We start from the raw sequence: 17455 nt of genomic DNA on the forward strand, positions 1-17455 counted from the left end.
ACTTTCGCTATTCGGTATCTCGGTTATGGGAAAAAGGTTGTAAGGCTACAACGAGCTCAATTTACGTTGTATATCAGAATAACGTGGTATTTTAATTAACAACTGATAGGTTATAGTTTTCGGTGCATCGTACAATACCTACATTGAAAAATAATGAAAGTAGTAGAGTAGTTGAAATTATGACAAAGTAATTACAGTACATTAATAAATTATGCAACCAGCTGTAACAATGAACCTAAAACTAAAAACCTTACAAAATAATAATTACAATAATAATTGCCATAAGCGGCAATCTATTTTTATATAGTGCTTTTAAAAAATTGTTTTTTTAATACCTTTTTTGAAAAATATTGTGTAATTAATAATAACTTAATACGTGATTCACTACACTACAAACAGCTACTAGACTTAACATGTCCGCGGAACTAAACAGCTTCAAACAGCTACTAGACTTAATATGTCCGCGGAACTAAACAGCTACAAACTACAAACAGCTACTAGACTTAACATGTTCGTGAAACTAAACAGTTCCGCGAACATGTTTACTGGAACTAGTTCCGACACTCAAAAGAACGATGTCATGTTCAATCCAGTTCCGAACATGATTAGCGCACGTCTACTCTGAAGTTTTTTTTTTTTTAAGAGATTTTATGACCTGTTAACTAAGACCTTTAAGTCATGTCTTATTTTAATTTATATTCTTAATTTTATGAAAAATGATAATATGAAGTGAAATGAAATGAAGTTGATTAATATAAAACATGGTATGGCACGAAATGAAAAGATATAAGATGATATGAGATGAAATATAATCTCGGTAAAATGGTGTTCATTTACTGAGACGTTTTCAGTGGACTTTTTGGAGGATCCCGAGAAGCTACGTCTAGCGGCTTTGTTTCATTTTTCCACATTTGTGCCCTTTGACAGATATTAAACAGTTAATAAACCACCGTTATTACACATTTAAATCTGAAGAAACACTAAATAGACAAAATAAAACAAATCACACAACTCCACTCCTCGCCTTCCCGCCGAAAAGTTTTTTTTTTATTCCTTACATGGTTAGATGAGCTCACAGCTTACTTGGTATTAAGTGGTTACTGAAGCCCATAAATAGGTATCTATAACGTAAATGCGCCACCCACCTTGAGATATAAGTCTAAGTTCTCAAGTATAGTTATAGCGGCTGCCCAACCTTTCAAACCGAAACGCATTACTGCTTCACGGCAGAAGTAGGCAGGGTGGTGGTACCTATCCGCGCGGACTCACAAGAGGTCCTGCCACCATAGGCATAGTCTAAAAGTCCAGATAATATACTATTAATATTTAAGACACAGACTAAATAGTTTTTACTTAAGTAAATAGTATGTTCAGATATAAACATTAAAATAGTACGCAAGAACTATGTACATCGACATAAAAAACTCAATTTCAACTATGTGTTCTCTTTCGCTTTACATTTAGGTTTACACTTTTTTTTATGATAATGTCTAATTTTTTTCCTACCTGTGCTAATAACCTTGAGAGGCTATTTCAGCTTCGCCCTAACATGCAGTTGAGCTCACGGGGCTCAAGCCTGACGACGTTGCTAACACGAAACCCTAGCAAGAGCCGTACTTCGCAGAAATGCGACCCACTGAGAAGATCCGGCGAGAAACTCAGTGGGCTGTGTCTGTGGGTTAATTTACCCGACGGGTTCGACTCGATATGTCTATAATTTCAAAGTCAATTTTTAAACGTCCTTAGGTCTAGTACCTGCCTATATTTGATTAGTCTGTATTCTAGTCCACAACCCCGTGATATTTAGCTTCTTTGATTATCTATGGTTTTGTTTTTGGTATGAATTTAATCATATGACATTGTGATTGTGACAGTCAGTCATTTATTGTCGAGGAAAATGGCTGCAACTATGGTATCTGTATGGGTTTTCTTAATCTCTTCAATAATAGGTAAGATTGATTTTTCATTTGGGATTAGTACTACCACTAATATTTTTCTTTATTGTATAACTAGAAACTTTTTTTAGGTATCAATGCCTCTGGCGAACTAAGCATCCTCCATAGTCCTGAGTCGTTAAGTTTCTCTGGTTCCAGTAAAACTTTCGAGAGTCTTTTAAAAGAAATATTTTCTGCTTCTCTTGGCCTTTCCGTTGAAGAGGTAAACGTGTTTATTGTACATTATTTTACCACATATAAGCAAAGATAATGGTTTGATTAAATACATGAACTGTATTACAAATACATTTTATTGTAGAACTCCGAATGGAATGGATTATTGATAACTGATCCGTTCAACACTCCTGAAGCAGTTGTCGAAGTTTACATTAGTGGCATATCCAGTCTGGGGAGTTCCGTGAGTATACTGTCATTAATTTTAGATCACATGCTTTAATACACAAACAATTAGAACACATCTATGACTAGCTTTAAGTAATAACTAATTTATAACTAGAAGTAAGACGAATAGTTAAATAATAATGCGATTATAAATTCGATAAAAAACACCATTTCATTTCAGGCTGATTTTAAATCCAAAAAGTATCCTTTAGTTGTAGATGAGTATGAACCTGATACTTTTGATGTATTAAAACACAGAATCAATCAACGTTTTACCAATGGAGGCAATAAGCTTGTGAATATCAATTTAAGTGACTCTGATCAGGTATAGTAAAAATACTATATTTAGAAATAAAAAAAATTATGTTATCGTTTTAATGAGTACGTAAATAACTTTTTATAATATTTTTTTTCAGCTTTTGTCATATTCAAATGTGTTAGGTGATTTAGATATTCCAAAAGTTAAAAAACAGTCCTTGCAGCACTTAAAATCTTCAGTTGAAGAAGACTTCCAATTTCTAAGTGAACTTGCAGCCTTAAAAGCTGTCACAGAAAAGGTTTGTGAACTCAATTTTATATTTTGTATAAATTAATAAACTCTAAACAGTATTTCCTTTCTATGAATCAATCCTCTGTTAGTTCTCTTTGAATTGCCAACCATCTTGAACTGGGATGGGATTTTAGTGCAACACTTGAAGAGATTTTATAAGTATTCAGCTCTTGAAAAGTTAGGTCAGCTGGCTGGGCAATCCCTGGGCAATATTCAATATATTGTCTGAAATGTTAATCTCTTATGTATTTGAGTAGCAAATTAGCAGCTATCATGTCATCTGCAATTTAGGCTCTCCAGTGTTCCTAATTATTTTGTTTAATGATAAACTCAAACAGAAAAGGAAATGTATTATTTTAACTTAAATTCTTTGACATGATAACAGCTATCATGTCAACTGCAATGTAGACTCTCCATTATTATTTATATTCTCCAATAATTATTTTATTTAGTGATAAATTCAAGCACAAAAGGAAATGTATTATTTTATCTTAAATTTCTTGCCATGACTTACTGAATTGAACTGAATAGATTGCTTTTTTGTATTCTTACTTTGTATATAAGTTTATAGGATGTGGGTCATCAGCTATTTTTTGTGAACCAATAAAGTAAACAATAAAATATAGGCTTCTCAAAACTGAATAATAAATATTTGTGTTAGCAATACTTAGTACAATGGTATTATCACTGCTTAGGCTCTGGTTGTGGTGAACTTATAAACTGTGAGGCATATTACAAAAATAAAATGAGCAAATGAAACCCAACTTTATTCAAGTTTTAAATTATTATTTTTTGTTCTGTAAATAAATACAAATATTTTATTTATATTTTAAGGTGGAATCTGGTGCTATCAGCGCAGATAATATCATCGACTTTTACAACTTACGAATCAATTCTTTGCATGCACTACGTGATTTCCATGGTCCTAACTCGTTACAAACTAAGGAAGCTAAAAAGTTACTGGGTCAGTTATTATTAATTACTATTTAATATAGATGTATACCTATAAGATATTTACTAAATAAATAATAAAGTTAGCTCACAAATCATAATTAGAATATAAGATGTTATTCATATATACAACACCTAAATATAGTGGTCCAAAATTATTAAAAGAATAAGTTTCAATATAATTTAAAGTTTAACAATTTTTACCGAAAATTACTTGTTTGATAGTATCAGCATTACTTAGTATGTCTTACCAGACTTTAGATACTGTTTCACCTTGTCGTAGTAAACTAAATTTTAGAAATCATTTGGCTGCATCTCTAATTACTGATACTAACATCATTCTCCTTTAAATAGTATTTTGGTGGACTTGTTTGCTGAATTAACAATTACAACAATAATTTAAAACTGAAATGTTAAAATTCTGCCACACTTTAGGTGAAGCACTTGAAGAATTAACAAAGGCGTTTGTAAAAGCATATGATGGTTCAGTTTTGGTCACAGCTGTAACAACTGACATTGTCCACACGCGCCGTGCTATTCGCTCGGTATCTGGAAATGTCGAACTCAAGAATAGTGTGAGTACATAAACATGAACTCTTAATTATACTATTATTTTTAATAAAAATAAAATCGGGAATTTGCGCAAAAAGTAAATGAGAAATAACAATAATAATTCAAAAACCATAATTGACAAAAATTTACTAAGTATTTAATCGTTTTTTTTTACGAATTAATTAAATTTGGAACCTTATTTTCTTTTATGTGAAAAAATGTATTTAGTAAGAAACTATTACCTATATTTACGGGACATAAATAACGTATCACACCGCAATCTAAGTAGTCATGTCACGTCATAGTTACTATTCGTTTTAGCCCATTAATAGGGTACACTAAAAAGTAACTGTGCTAGTTCCCCATTCGACCCCTCGCCTAACAATCAACACTCGTTTAATAGATATGTACAATATTTTTTTTGTTTTAAATGATACAATTTAATAGACATTAGTTTAAAAAAAAAAATTTGCATTATTACTGTTGGTTCTTACGCAAATTGAATGGACCTTCGCCGGAACTTCACCAGCAATATGTAATTAAAAATATGAATATCTTCTTTTCATACCTTTTATAACAGATATTGAATTTAGTTGAAAATAAGTTTCAGATCATTTATCTAACTTTTAAATTTCACTAAAACGTGGTAATATCCTATTTAAAAGCATTAAAAAAATTCAAATCTAATTTATTAATAATGTTTTTTACCATTACATGTCAATGAAGTCAAGCAAGCCAACGGTGAGGAAATTTTGTGGGTGTAGAGACATATTATGTAGTTTAGAAGAATAAGAATTGTAATTAGAATTTTTTAGTAACAATGACATTAAGAAAGTTAGAAAACATAAAACTATAGCTCCATGGTATAATGTAGTACAAACAGGTGAAAAACTACATAACAATTTAATGTCATACCATTTCAATTTAGATATCATTAACAAACATATTTTAACATGAATAGTTGACTTATTCAATTTACTTTCGTCAGTATAACTAGTAGTGAGATACTTATTATTATTTCCTGTAGTATCATAAAACATTGCTTTCAATTTGTTGTGTCATAAAGTAGTATAATCAATCATAAGTTCTCTTTAAACCTGGATTGCAAATTAAATACGTAAAATAGCTGTTCAAAAATTGTAAAAAGGGACAAATACACCCCCTCTCATAAGTGATGGGACTATTACACCTTTTCCACTACAAACACTTTTTAAAGTTACAAAACTACAAACACTAATCTCTACAAGACAGTTTAGAGTTCACAATACAAAAGTACTTCACGTCTTATATATACATAAGATCTACAAAAGAAAGTATTGACGGCAAAAAATCTAATGGGTTTTAATGATTAAATCCTCAATACTTTGTTGGTTTTACTTTTGTTTGCTCTCTCACAGCCAAAATTTTTATGGTAACAGACATTAAAAATAAAGGTGACGTACATACACTAAACTGAGAATTTCACTTTAATTTCAGGTCGATGAGGATGGTTACTCAGCTGATTATGCTGCCATATTCAACATCATCCTGTGGTTCGGTGTTGTATTCACCTTTACCTTGATCGCCATTGTATACGCCCTAATGGACATGGACCCCGGCAGGGACTCCATTATCTATCGTATGACCAACACTAGGATGAAGAAAGACAACTAAAGTCTTCAGCTTCAGCACTTGCAGATTAGAACTTAGTGCAATATTTATTTCTATATAAGTTCTATGGATGTTTTTTTTATCAAAAGACACATTCGATCAGTATTGTCACATTCTAGATTTGTTTTTCATTTTACAATAAATTAGCATTCCCACGAAGCGGGCCTACAAAAAAATATTACCGATTTCATGATATCGCCAGACATGAAGCTTGGCCGCGCTGAAGTGATGACGAGGAGCGGAAGTGTTGCACTTGCTACTGTGGTATGACAAGTTAGGGCGACTAACGTTCGGATACTGTTATTTGCACGGATTATTTAATATTCTATTTAGTAGTTCACTATAATTATATAAAACATAATTTGTTTCGGTGTGAAGATAGTAAGATAGGCATGCTGAGTACTCTGTCTGGGGAGTAATTGTCATCCTCTGGTCGCGGTTGCTCGTCATAAACCCTGAACGCTCCAATATGGCCACTCCACTCCTTTCTTATTCATTTTCACACAGGTATAAAACAGATCGCGCCAGAATAGCTTGTCTGTACGTATACATAGATTAATAAGTGTATAATTGTTATAACTTAATTGTGTGCAAATATAATGTTACGTTGTTTAATTAAATGTTCCAGAATACAAATTTCTATTTATTTAAGCCTTATTACAAGCTGCTAAGGCTTATTGCCTGTAGCAGCTTAACCCTGTTACATCCCGAAAAATACTATTTCCGGAGAACATTATATTATTCTATTTGCAAATGGAGTGAAAAAAATTAATAAAACATAAGCTACATACCTACTATTCATGATTTACCAAGTAACTTTATCGGTATATAGAATACCAGTGTCATTAGGCATCAAAATTAACGATGAAATAATCATAGATCATCCTTACGCAACAAATAATTACAAATTACATACATGTGTTGCATTGCCAGATTGGTGTTTAGTGTTATATAATATAATGTAATTATATAATTGTATAATTTAAAATACAATTCTATCCTAATATTGTAATTTTGGAAGTGTGTTAGTTTGTTTCTGAATCACAAAAATGAATGAAAAAGTTTAGTTGAAATTTCGAATAAGCATCACTACATAGTAGACAACAAAGTCGCTTTCTCTGTCCCTATGTATGCTTAAATCGTGTATATAATCAAAGGCTTAAATCTTTAAAACTACGCAACGGATTTTGTTCCTTTTTTTTTTAATAGATAGAGTGATTGAAGAGGAAGGTTTATATGTATAATAACATCCATTAAATAGTGGAGAAATCAATAATAAATTACAGTTTCCGAAACGAAGCGAGGGCGGATCGCTAGTAGTTTATAACTTGAATGTACAGGGAGAATACTTTTACCATGGTAAATTATGATCCGGATAACAGTCGGTATATCTGTTATAATAAATACGTCCGTGCATTCGCTGGCGGGACTGATGGTAGTTTGTGGACCAGTGTGACACAAGAAAATTCTTTTTTTAAGCTACAGTTTTAAAGTAACCCGGACTGCGGTGTTCTTGTATTACGGAAATCGCGAATAAATGATAAAGAGATAAGAGCATAATTTTAAACAAAACTAAGTAACAGACCTTGGACTCAATTCGATTGATAAAACATCTAAATGGTTCTCCATGATTACCGGGGTCAGGCACGAAACAATTTAAACACCTCAACTCATATTATCCGACCCAGGCGAAGGAGATTGCAAAGCCGCCGTCGCACTAAACATGTCCTGTCGAGTCCCCCGGATCGGAAAAAGAACTTATAGGTATTTGTCAACTCATATTCATTGAATGCGAGAGGTAGTCACCGAGAATGATGGAAGTTTATCGAAAGAATCTACTGGACTTTTTTTCATTTGTCTCCATATAGAAGATATTTTAGTCATCGTCGCCTAAAGGGTAAGACGTCCGGTGCATTCGTATCTAGCGATGCAACGGTGTTCGAATACCGCAGGCGGATACCAATTTTTCTAATGAAATATGTACTTAACGAATGTTCACGATTTACTTCACAGTGAAGGAAAATAACATCGTGTGATAAAAAATAAACCCGCAAAATTATAATTTGCGTAATTACTAGTGGTAGGACCTATTGTGAGTTTGCACGGGTAGGTACCACCACCTCGTCTATTTCTGCCGTGAAACAGTAATGCGTTTCGGTTTGAAGGGTGGAGTAGCCGTTGTAACTATACTGAGACCTTAGAATTTATATCTCAAGGTGGGTGGCACATTTACGTTTTAGATGTCTATGTGCTCTAGTAACCACTTAACACTAGGTGGGCTATGAGCTCGTCCACCAATCTAAGCAATAAAAAAAAAACAAACGTGTGGCACTGGGGAACTGCCGCGGTATGCATTTTTTATCAACTTATGCAATTATAATTTAATATTAAAACAAGACCACGCCATATTAAACATTAAAAAAAGCTATGCAATAGCTTAAAATAAAGAACCTCGTATTGTGGATAATCAGCGCTGTTCGATTTATCGACCTTGAACAGCCTTAGCTGAGCCACCTCCTTTTGTCTTTTTTTTAATTTTTATTTTTCTTGTATTTTATTCTATTTAATGTGAAAGACAATAAATGATTTTATTTTTATTATTACCCTTTTGTTTGCTGATGTTCATGAGCAACAACGACCACTTATAAAATGACAATATAGCCTATCTATGTGCTTAATGCGAGTGTTTTAACGTTCTCGATAGCGTAAAAGGTAACATAAATTTGCCGCTAGGGACAAACGTTCCAACTCCATACTAATTACATGCGAGAACGTTAAAAAAGTCGCACTAAACACGCTGTCTATAACAAAATAAATTACAAATTAGAATCTTAAAATCAAAACTTCCCAAAATTTTGATTTTGTATTTGGTAACTTGACGAAACCCTAATCCCGTGCATTGTACAATAATCAAAAGAATAACGTGTTAGTAAAAAACTTTATTTGGTGTTACATAAATATTTAGATCTAAATTAAATTATAAAATATCTGTATTATACATTAAAAGGGTTAAAAACAATATTACAAAGGGTGCGAAACAAGTTTTCTTTTTTCTTTTAAATCATAATTTTCGTCTAATGTAAGGCATGCTAAAAACGTGACATTAATATACAATGCAGTAGCATATTATAGTCAAAAGTAGCATTCTTCAAAATGGAATGAATATAATTTTTTGAAATATATTTATCATTTCAGAGGGTTTTTCAAATATCATTTATATCGGTCTGATTGTCACTGTCATTGTCCCTGGCTAAGATAATCTTATATAATTAATATTAAAAAATAATTAGATCCAAATTCGTCATTTTGACCACACATTTGCTGTAATATTCAGTTCAATTGGTTTATAAAAATCATCGAAAATTTATATTAATAATCTTCATATAGTGTACAATATCTACAGATTTGTTTCCGTTTTGGCTTATGAAGCCAAGCCTTTTGAGTTCATTAATATAAATAGTTAACTTAGAAATAGTTCTACGTTTATATTTTGTGCTTTTAAATTCAGGTTCACGTGACCAAACTGATATTTTGACTTAATTCAAAACATAGTTTACAAGCACATTCAACAGATACATTTTTATTGCCAATAGAGTTAAATTGACTTATAGCTCATCTGGTCGTAAATAGATAAGAGCGACTTCAAAATAATATTTTTAAAGGAGTCAAATCAATAAATAAATCCATTGCACTTGAACAAAATAGCGAACGCGTCAATGATCAGTGCGAGTAAAGACAACATTCATAATCATTATATTTTGTATGGTATAAAATAATTAATTATTACATTTTACACTTAATATATTACATTAATAAGTTTAGTTGTTACATAGTAGGTACTTCAAGGCACAAATGGCAAGTGCATACTACATTTATTATATTTTTAAATTTGTTAGTTAATTATGTTAAAAAAATGTGAACACCGACATTACTGTGGTATAGTGGTTTAGTATAGTATAGACCAGTGATGGGCAAAGTACGACCCGCGGAAGTATTTTAATCCGGCCCGCCGAGAGTCCGTCCGTCCCAAATATTCTAGTCGGCAGTTTGGCGCGTAAAATAAAATCTGACGTTTATAATTGAAAATCTTCGAATTTTTCAAAACTCCCCTCAAAACACCCCTGACGAATTGGAGCTTTCATTATCTCATTTATTGGAGAAAAAAAAACATTTTTCTATAATTCTGGCCCTCCTCTAGTATTTCCTAAACATTGTGGCCGCCATTAAAAATGTTTGCCCACCACTGGTATAGACAGATTAATGTCGTTTATTCCTTGTATTTTTCGTTAACGGCGGACCGTGTAGTGATGAGCCCGACGTAGCCGACGTCGTAGTTCAGCCGGGAACTTCTCGTAGCAGCGTCTACAGGCGGGCCTCTCGTCGTATTCGTAGAACTTGCTACGCGTGCTCAGCGGCGCATCGCAAACGGAACACGCAAAATGATGTACGCACCAAGCCTTGTTCAATGCGGTGAATACTACGAATAAAATTACAGTTATTAAGAAAAAAAATGGTAAATTAAATAGATATTTTTGATTCGACCAGTTTGTGTTATTGAAGTAGCAATCAGCAGTACAACACAATAAGTTACATATTATGTGTAACATGTTACTTGTGATATATAACCTATATTATATTCACATTAAAACCTTCATAATTATAATACATACTAGCACACAAATTTTTAAGAAGTTAAGAATATATTCATTCGATAATATAAAAAAATCAGCTAAATAAGCAAGATATAATTTCAAATCACACTGAATATAATTAGTTTTTAAGTGAATTGTGATATTATAAAAACGTTTATGATTATTAACCAATAACACAAATATTGTGTTCAGAACTTATTTTGTGCAACAGCTATGTGTAGAAATCTTTCCCGTTCTTTTACCACTTATGCTGGTAATCTCGTGAGGTTATGTCAACTTAACTGTGCGAATAGGTGCTCTAACCTGACGACGTTGCTTCGCAAAATCTACCACCGGATCGGAATCGCGACCCACTGAGAAGATCCGACGAGAAACTCAGTAGGCTTTTTCCAGTATTAGCCCGCACGATATTAAAGCATTATTAAACTTAGTTAAAAAACAAAGATTTTTATTAAATTTAACTATTGCGTGTACTCCACTTGGCCATTTTCGATTGTTTTCTTTATTAAAAATTATATTTATTAACACAACTTACTTATTACGCAGAACAGTGTACTTAAACGATAAACCAATACAATACAGACAATTATGAAACCTCATCATATCACATGCCGAAATCATTAAATTTTAAATGAAATAATCGAATAGTTACCGTCGCCGGCGATAACTTGATTACAGACGTAGCACAAATTGCCGAACAACTGGTGATAATGTTGTTCGCAGTAGGCCAAGCCTTTCTTTTCATAATGACGATGGCCGTGAAATGGTTTCTCGCATTTGGCACAAACGAAATGCTGAAAAATTAAATTTTCTTTAAATTATTATTTTTATTGCTTTCGACTCAAACGGAACAGGTAGCAAACGGGTGATGATAACCAGTGGTCGAAGTAGGTAGATTGATTTTTTATATACTTGCGTCAAAATATTATAATATACACTAATATGGAATAATGGATTAATATTTTTAATATGTTTTTCACCTTAAACACAGATTCATGATAATTTCAAAATTCCGGAACAAATATCGCAATAAATATGAAGTTCCGGTATTTTGGAGGCATATCCATATTATCCTCTACATTTGACGTCAACGATCTTAAATCAATCTACCTACTCCGACCTCTAGTGAAAACCTAATCCATAGATATCGCAATGTGAATTGCGCTACCCCCTTGCAACGTCGAAGTTTCAATTCTATAATTACTACCATACCCTTCCAATCGAAACGCTGGATGGTTTCGCCGCATAGATAGGCAGACCGGTAACACTTATCCGTGTGTGGGCTCCCAATACTGCCGCCGATAATTATGCATATTTATAAGATTCTCGGTTTTTGTTAAACACTATATTTTTATTTCATCGTGGAAGTCGCTCAAGTGAGCATGTTAGGTACGTATTTACTTGGAACTAGGCAATGGCAATAACTGATTCGTCGCATCTAAAATCGTTAATTTTATTAATGCAATACAATTGAGGCTTTAACCTCGTGTCTGAAGTTGGACGCCGAGATTACTATTATGGTGTGTGATTTTCGATAAATACTTGTAACGGATAGGACGTCGTCAACTGCTGCAATGACACATTTGTTTATCATGCTGAAGCACTCTCTTTTAATGAATTTCGCAAATAGTGAAACTTATGGATTTTAGGAATTGTCGTGTATAAGAGATTTGTAAGTATCGTGATAGCAAGTCAATTGATGTTTTGCTATTTTTTCCATTTCACTTTTCATACAACAAAAGTGGCTTCGGCCATAACCAAAGATTAGATTCTGAAGTCACTTGCATATCCTCTTAAGTGGGAATCGCCACGAGGTGGTAGAAAATAGAATGCGCAATTTGAATGAAAAATCAGAAGCATATAGTGGATTTTTATATTGGTTTATACATACATAATAATATGTATGTTTGTATGAAACGGAATTTTTCAACTTAATTTTGACAGAATTCAAGACGTCCCATTAACTTGAACATGCATCAAAGACCAATGATAATACAATCATTTTAGGACTTCGCTCTATAAACGTGACCAGCATCGACAGACTAAAAAGGTTCTGATTTTTATGGTATTTATTGTATTCTATGATACCTACCGCTTCAGGACAATCTTATTGTATCACAAATTGTATGTTTAAATTAATTGGAGCATACCTCAACATGCCAATGTTTCCCGAGAGCAGTAACGATTCTCTCCTCGATGGGACGTCGGCAAGCACCGCAGATTGGAATACCCATTTTATCATGGCAACGAAGACAAAAGAGGTTATTCTGGAATATTTTTTTTTAATTAAACAAACTTCGATTAGCTCAGATTAAATAAATAAAATACTTAAATGATTGACAGTCAACTTCTCATTTACATTTAAGGAATTAAAAACTAGTTGATAATTTAATTTGCATTAGTTCTTCGGGCACATCACTCGTAACGAAGACTCCATTGAGCGGTTGGTGGTGCAAGGGAAAGTCGAGGGCAAAAGATCTCGCGGACGATCTCCAACACGATGGACCGACCTCATAAAATCTGCGACTCACACCAACATGATTGCTCTCACTCTGCGAAACACCGTGCCACATGGCGTCGCATCGCGTGAGCATCGGTATCCCAGGATTCGACTGATGCATGACCATGACAACTCTGTCAAGAGTGTACGAATAGGAAGAATTTAATTTGCATCACCAAGGTGATTTTTTATCATAAATTTTGGTAATATATTTGTCATAATGATACAATGGTTTCTAAGGTTATGTCTACAATACGTTTTATATTGACTTTCTATCTTATATTTGGCTAGCTTGTTTGTTGACCTTAACAATTTAATTCCAAATATGTTAGCTTTATTAAGCTTTTTCTCTTTTACGCATTTAGAGTTTACATTTTTTCATCTTGATTATCTAACAGATAAACCCATGACATTGATACATATTTTTTGTACACACAACGATTTCATTGGATGAATGTACTGTCTGAATGTGCAAATTGTCCTTTAAAATTAATTTTTATTTAATATTAATTTTATGTGACTATTTCAATATACTTACAACATCATTTGCAGCATATCCAGGACGATTTTTCACTTCTCTGGCTGTATGATCCAGCTCAACTCCACAGGTAGCACAGGTAAAGTGATAGCCATGGTAAACTTCTCCCCGATAACGTAAAGGTTCTCCGTCAATTACTCCACTGCAAGTTGACGATAATTATGTATAGTATTTGATCTATGTCTCAATTGTATTGTGATATAACTGATACATAATTCAAACAGGTACGCATAACTGATTATAATAATATGATCAGTTATGATGATATAATGATAATATGCTTTCATTGTGAAAACATCTTACATACGTTTAACACCAAATTCTTATGCTGTTTCCACTACTTTTTTATGGTACTTGCTACTATGTAATAGAGAACTTGTTTCTGTGTGTAAAATATATGTAGTATAATCTATGAAGCATTACCAATAGTGATAATTAAAGATGACAGATTTAGAAAATTCTAAAATTATAACAACACAAATTGTACATAATTAAGAAAACATACTGGCACTTATGACACATGTAGTTCTGCAGCCCATCCGCTTTGATACGCGCGTTACATACATGGCACAATGCTCGACCAGCATGCTTGATAAAACCGGCATCTGCAAGCTCTACATTACACTCTTCACATCGGAAGCAGGCCGGATGCCAATTAGAGTTCATCGCCTTTATAACGCGGCCAATCACAAACTCTCCTGTTTAAAAAATAAAAAATATTTTATGGTCACATATGTATGGCATCTTTTGTAGTATATTATATAGACTGGTTATGATCGTGTTTATTGGTAATGATTTTATTTACTGTGAAATATATGCAACAAGACAATTCTTATTGTATTTTATGCATTGAAGATCTTATTGTATTTGATACTAGTTGAGTATCGCGATGTTACCCGCGGTTATTGTTGTACCGCGGGTGACGTCGCGGAGTGAAGCTAGTCTAAAAAAGTAGCCTAAGTTACTCCTTATATCATCAGCTACCTATCAGTGAAAGTCCCGACAAAATCAGTCCAGCTGTTCCAGAGATTAGCCGGAACAAACAGACAGACAGACAGACAAAAATTTTATAAAATATTATTTTGATATATGTACTGTGTTTACATACTTACGCATTTAGTAAAAAGTGGTTATTTTATTATTACAAACAGACACTCCTATTTTATTTATTTGTATAGATTAAGATTGAAATTATTATTTAAGGTTCTACCCCACTTACTTACCACACTTTGCACAGCATGGTGCAAATAAAACTTGGAAATCCTGTTCACAATACTTTCGTCCCTCAAATTCATAGAAGACACCATCAGGAAACATGCGAAAGCACTGGGCACAACTACAAAAACATGTTTACATAACAAAAAGGGTTGATCTCATGAGTCTAAATGACAAAATAAGCTCTTGCTAAGGATTGTGTTAGCAACAACGTCAGGTTTGAGCCCCATTACGCTGACATAGCCTCTCAAGCTTAGGTAGGAAAAATAAATGGCTCTAGTGCCTGACTAGTCACCACATCTAGAATATAATCTCTTTCTGTTTAATGCAGAAAATTAACAGACTTGAGCATCAACTAATTTGGTAATCAGATAAGCCATCTGATAACTACTTGAATCCAAAAGAATTAGATTAATTTTTAGGTAAATTTATAGATTTCGATTGAAAATATTTTTTTCAGTATTGATACACAAACTTGTTTTTTTTGTATTAATATGTTTATTATCAGTTATACAAAAACCTTTCTAGATTACTAAAAAGTCAGATCTGAAAGGCAAACAGATACCAGCAACATAGAAAATACATTGGTTTCCATTAATCTATGGTATAATCTCACTCACTATCCAGTACTAATTACAGCAACTTTAATTGAAACAAATGCATACATGTAATAGTACATTCCTCCAGCATTTTTGCGACTTGCACGCGTGGCAATTTTACACGCGGGAGGAAATGTCCAACTTTTCTCCCTTGGTGCACATAGTATTTTTTCTCCTACCAGACCGACCCCGGTGGGGTCCAAGGGCGGAGCCCCCCCTTACTCATAAAAAACAATTTAACTGTTTTTTAATTTTTAAATAAACTACTAGTTGAATAAGAACTGCCTGATGAACTCAACAATGGCAGAGAATTTTAGGTGGGTGAGAGCAGACGCAGACATTAACGCACATGCGTACTTGTATCCAGGGAGGAAAAGTTACACTTTCTTCCCTGTATAGCGGGATGAAAACCGAACTTTCAGCGTAGGTAGGAGAAAAAATTTCTTTCTGACCACATCAACTAATTTTAAGCAGCTTTATGTTCTTATTATGTTTAAGCTTATATTAAGGAAAATCAGTTTTACTTACACAAAACAATTTGTATGCCATAATTCTCCATTGGAGTTCACAATTTTCTCATTTGGCTCAAATCCATCCCCACAGCGAGTACAATACATATTATCAAGAGACATCGTAGCTAAGCTGAAATAAATAATTAACTTTTTAAGTCATATGAAGTAGGTTTTAATTGAAATTTATTTAACTATTGATTGATTAGTTAATGTTAACGTTATCTAGTCATTTGTAAATTAAATAATAAGTACATTATATGACATGTCTAAATCTTTCAATACAAACAATAAAACAGATAAAGAATCTTTAAAATTTCAAAATGATACTACAAGTAATTTGCCTTCTGAAGCTCACTGGCAATTTAATATAGTCACAACATAGAACCCACACAAGTTAAACAATTTACTTTCAATTCTAAGTTACAACTAAAAAAATTTCTTTAAGTTGAAATAGCTGAAATGAATAAGTGTATAGGGATTCCTATGATTTTATTTAAATGAATATAAATATTTGGTAAAAAAATTTTTGAGGTAAAATGTATTGTACTAGTTACAGGAAAACTACCAGTATTTAATCAAGTAATGAGGAAAACTAAATTTAAGGATGACATTAAATTAGTAATAAAAATACTTTTAATGCATATTATTAATTTGTTTGTATTTGTTAGTTTTATTTATGCGCCAATGATGTTATGAACTATTTGATTGCTTTTAGGTTTTTCTTAATGGATATATCTAACTTAAAATGTTCAAAAATGGTTAAGATGCTGCAAGTAGAAGTTAGGGTGGGTGCATTTTATGAGTGACAAGTGTTTAACCACTCCCACGTCCAGCTGCAGCTTACCCAGGCATTTTTCACTTCAAATGTACTCAAATCTAATTAACGAGAACTCCAGAATACTTCTGCAGGAAAGAATTACATTACTCACAAGTCAATTAATACAATTAAACAAATGAATAGTCAACAACTGCAATTTAAAACATAGGTTGTAACTAAATGATGTAATTGAACAAGAATAGATTTTAAGTTATGAATCATTCATAAAAATAATGTTCGAAACTAAACTTACAACAATGATGCGTTAGGTAAACTAAAAAATCTGGTTTTTATTAGATTATTTTAACTTTTATTATCGACTAAAAATACTTTTATAAAGAAAGTGTGTTGAAAGTCGAAAAGTAGATTTTAAATATCTAGTATTATCTATGTATGTATGTTTTTGTTTTTAAGGACTTTGTGACCTGGTAACTAAGACCTTTAGATCAAGTCTTATTTTAATTTATAATTTTATTTTTATGAAAAATGATAATATGGAGTGAAATGAAATGAAATTAAATAAAGATGATTAATTTGAGACATTAATCTACTGAGATGAAATTAAATGAAATGAGATGAGATG

At 32.6% G+C, this 17455-nt stretch overlaps 2 protein-coding genes across 4 annotated transcripts; one reads left to right on the forward strand and one right to left on the reverse strand.

Annotated features, from left to right (window-relative positions):
• The first annotated feature begins 1567 nt into the window (after positions 1-1567).
• Positions 1568-6675, forward strand: LOC101742360 (ATPase H(+)-transporting accessory protein 2). 2 transcript variants are annotated; one of them, XM_021350883.3, is made up of 9 exons: positions 1792-1949; positions 2027-2157; positions 2254-2352; positions 2518-2661; positions 2753-2893; positions 3721-3850; positions 4273-4412; positions 5116-5130; positions 5866-6675. In XM_021350883.3, the coding sequence occupies exons 1-9, from the start codon at positions 1898-1900 to the stop codon at positions 6040-6042; spliced, it is 1029 nt and encodes a 342-aa protein (XP_021206558.1). In that variant the 5' UTR covers positions 1792-1897; the 3' UTR covers positions 6043-6675. The 2 variants fall into 2 exon arrangements, with proteins under 2 accessions (XP_004930585.1, XP_021206558.1); XM_004930528.5 differs by lacking the exon at positions 5116-5130 and having other exon boundaries at positions 1568-1949.
• Positions 6676-8963: 2288 nt separating this feature from the next.
• Positions 8964-17295, reverse strand: LOC101742604 (LIM and senescent cell antigen-like-containing domain protein 1). Of its 2 annotated transcripts, XM_004930529.4 has the most exons (9): positions 17126-17295; positions 16900-16958; positions 16072-16185; positions 14953-15065; positions 14235-14427; positions 13730-13871; positions 12842-12958; positions 11344-11485; positions 8964-10516 (listed from the first exon to the last, which is right to left on the reverse strand). In XM_004930529.4, exons 2-9 carry the CDS (start codon positions 16905-16907, stop codon positions 10326-10328), a joined length of 1020 nt encoding a protein of 339 aa, XP_004930586.1. In that variant the 5' UTR covers positions 16908-16958; positions 17126-17295; the 3' UTR covers positions 8964-10325. The 2 variants fall into 2 exon arrangements, with proteins under 2 accessions (XP_004930586.1, XP_004930587.1); XM_004930530.5 differs by lacking the exon at positions 16900-16958 and having other exon boundaries at positions 17126-17288.
• Between the last annotated feature and the right edge of the window lie 160 nt (positions 17296-17455).

This window comes from Bombyx mori, chromosome 6, assembly GCF_030269925.1.
Source record: "Bombyx mori chromosome 6, ASM3026992v2".
NCBI lineage: Eukaryota > Metazoa > Arthropoda > Insecta > Lepidoptera > Bombycidae > Bombyx > Bombyx mori.

What these genes read in the sequence shown, in the direction of transcription:
- LOC101742360 (XM_021350883.3), top strand. Translation starts at nt 1,898, where the DNA reads ATGGCTGCAACTATGGTATCTGTATGGGTTTTCTTAATCTCTTCAATA. An exon ending in TAAAAGCTGTCACAGAAAAG is followed by an intron (nt 2,894 to 3,720) that starts GTTTGTGAACTC and finishes TTATATTTTAAG; the next exon opens with GTGGAATCTGGTGCTATCAG. An exon ending in GGAAGCTAAAAAGTTACTGG is followed by an intron (nt 3,851 to 4,272) that starts GTCAGTTATTAT and finishes GCCACACTTTAG; the next exon opens with GTGAAGCACTTGAAGAATTA.
- LOC101742604 (XM_004930529.4), bottom strand. An exon ending in ACCATGCTGTGCAAAGTGTG is followed by an intron (nt 14,428 to 14,952) that starts GTAAGTAAGTGG and finishes TTTTTTAAACAG; the next exon opens with GAGAGTTTGTGATTGGCCGC. An exon ending in TACATGTGTCATAAGTGCCA is followed by an intron (nt 13,872 to 14,234) that starts GTATGTTTTCTT and finishes GTCAACTTGCAG; the next exon opens with TGGAGTAATTGACGGAGAAC.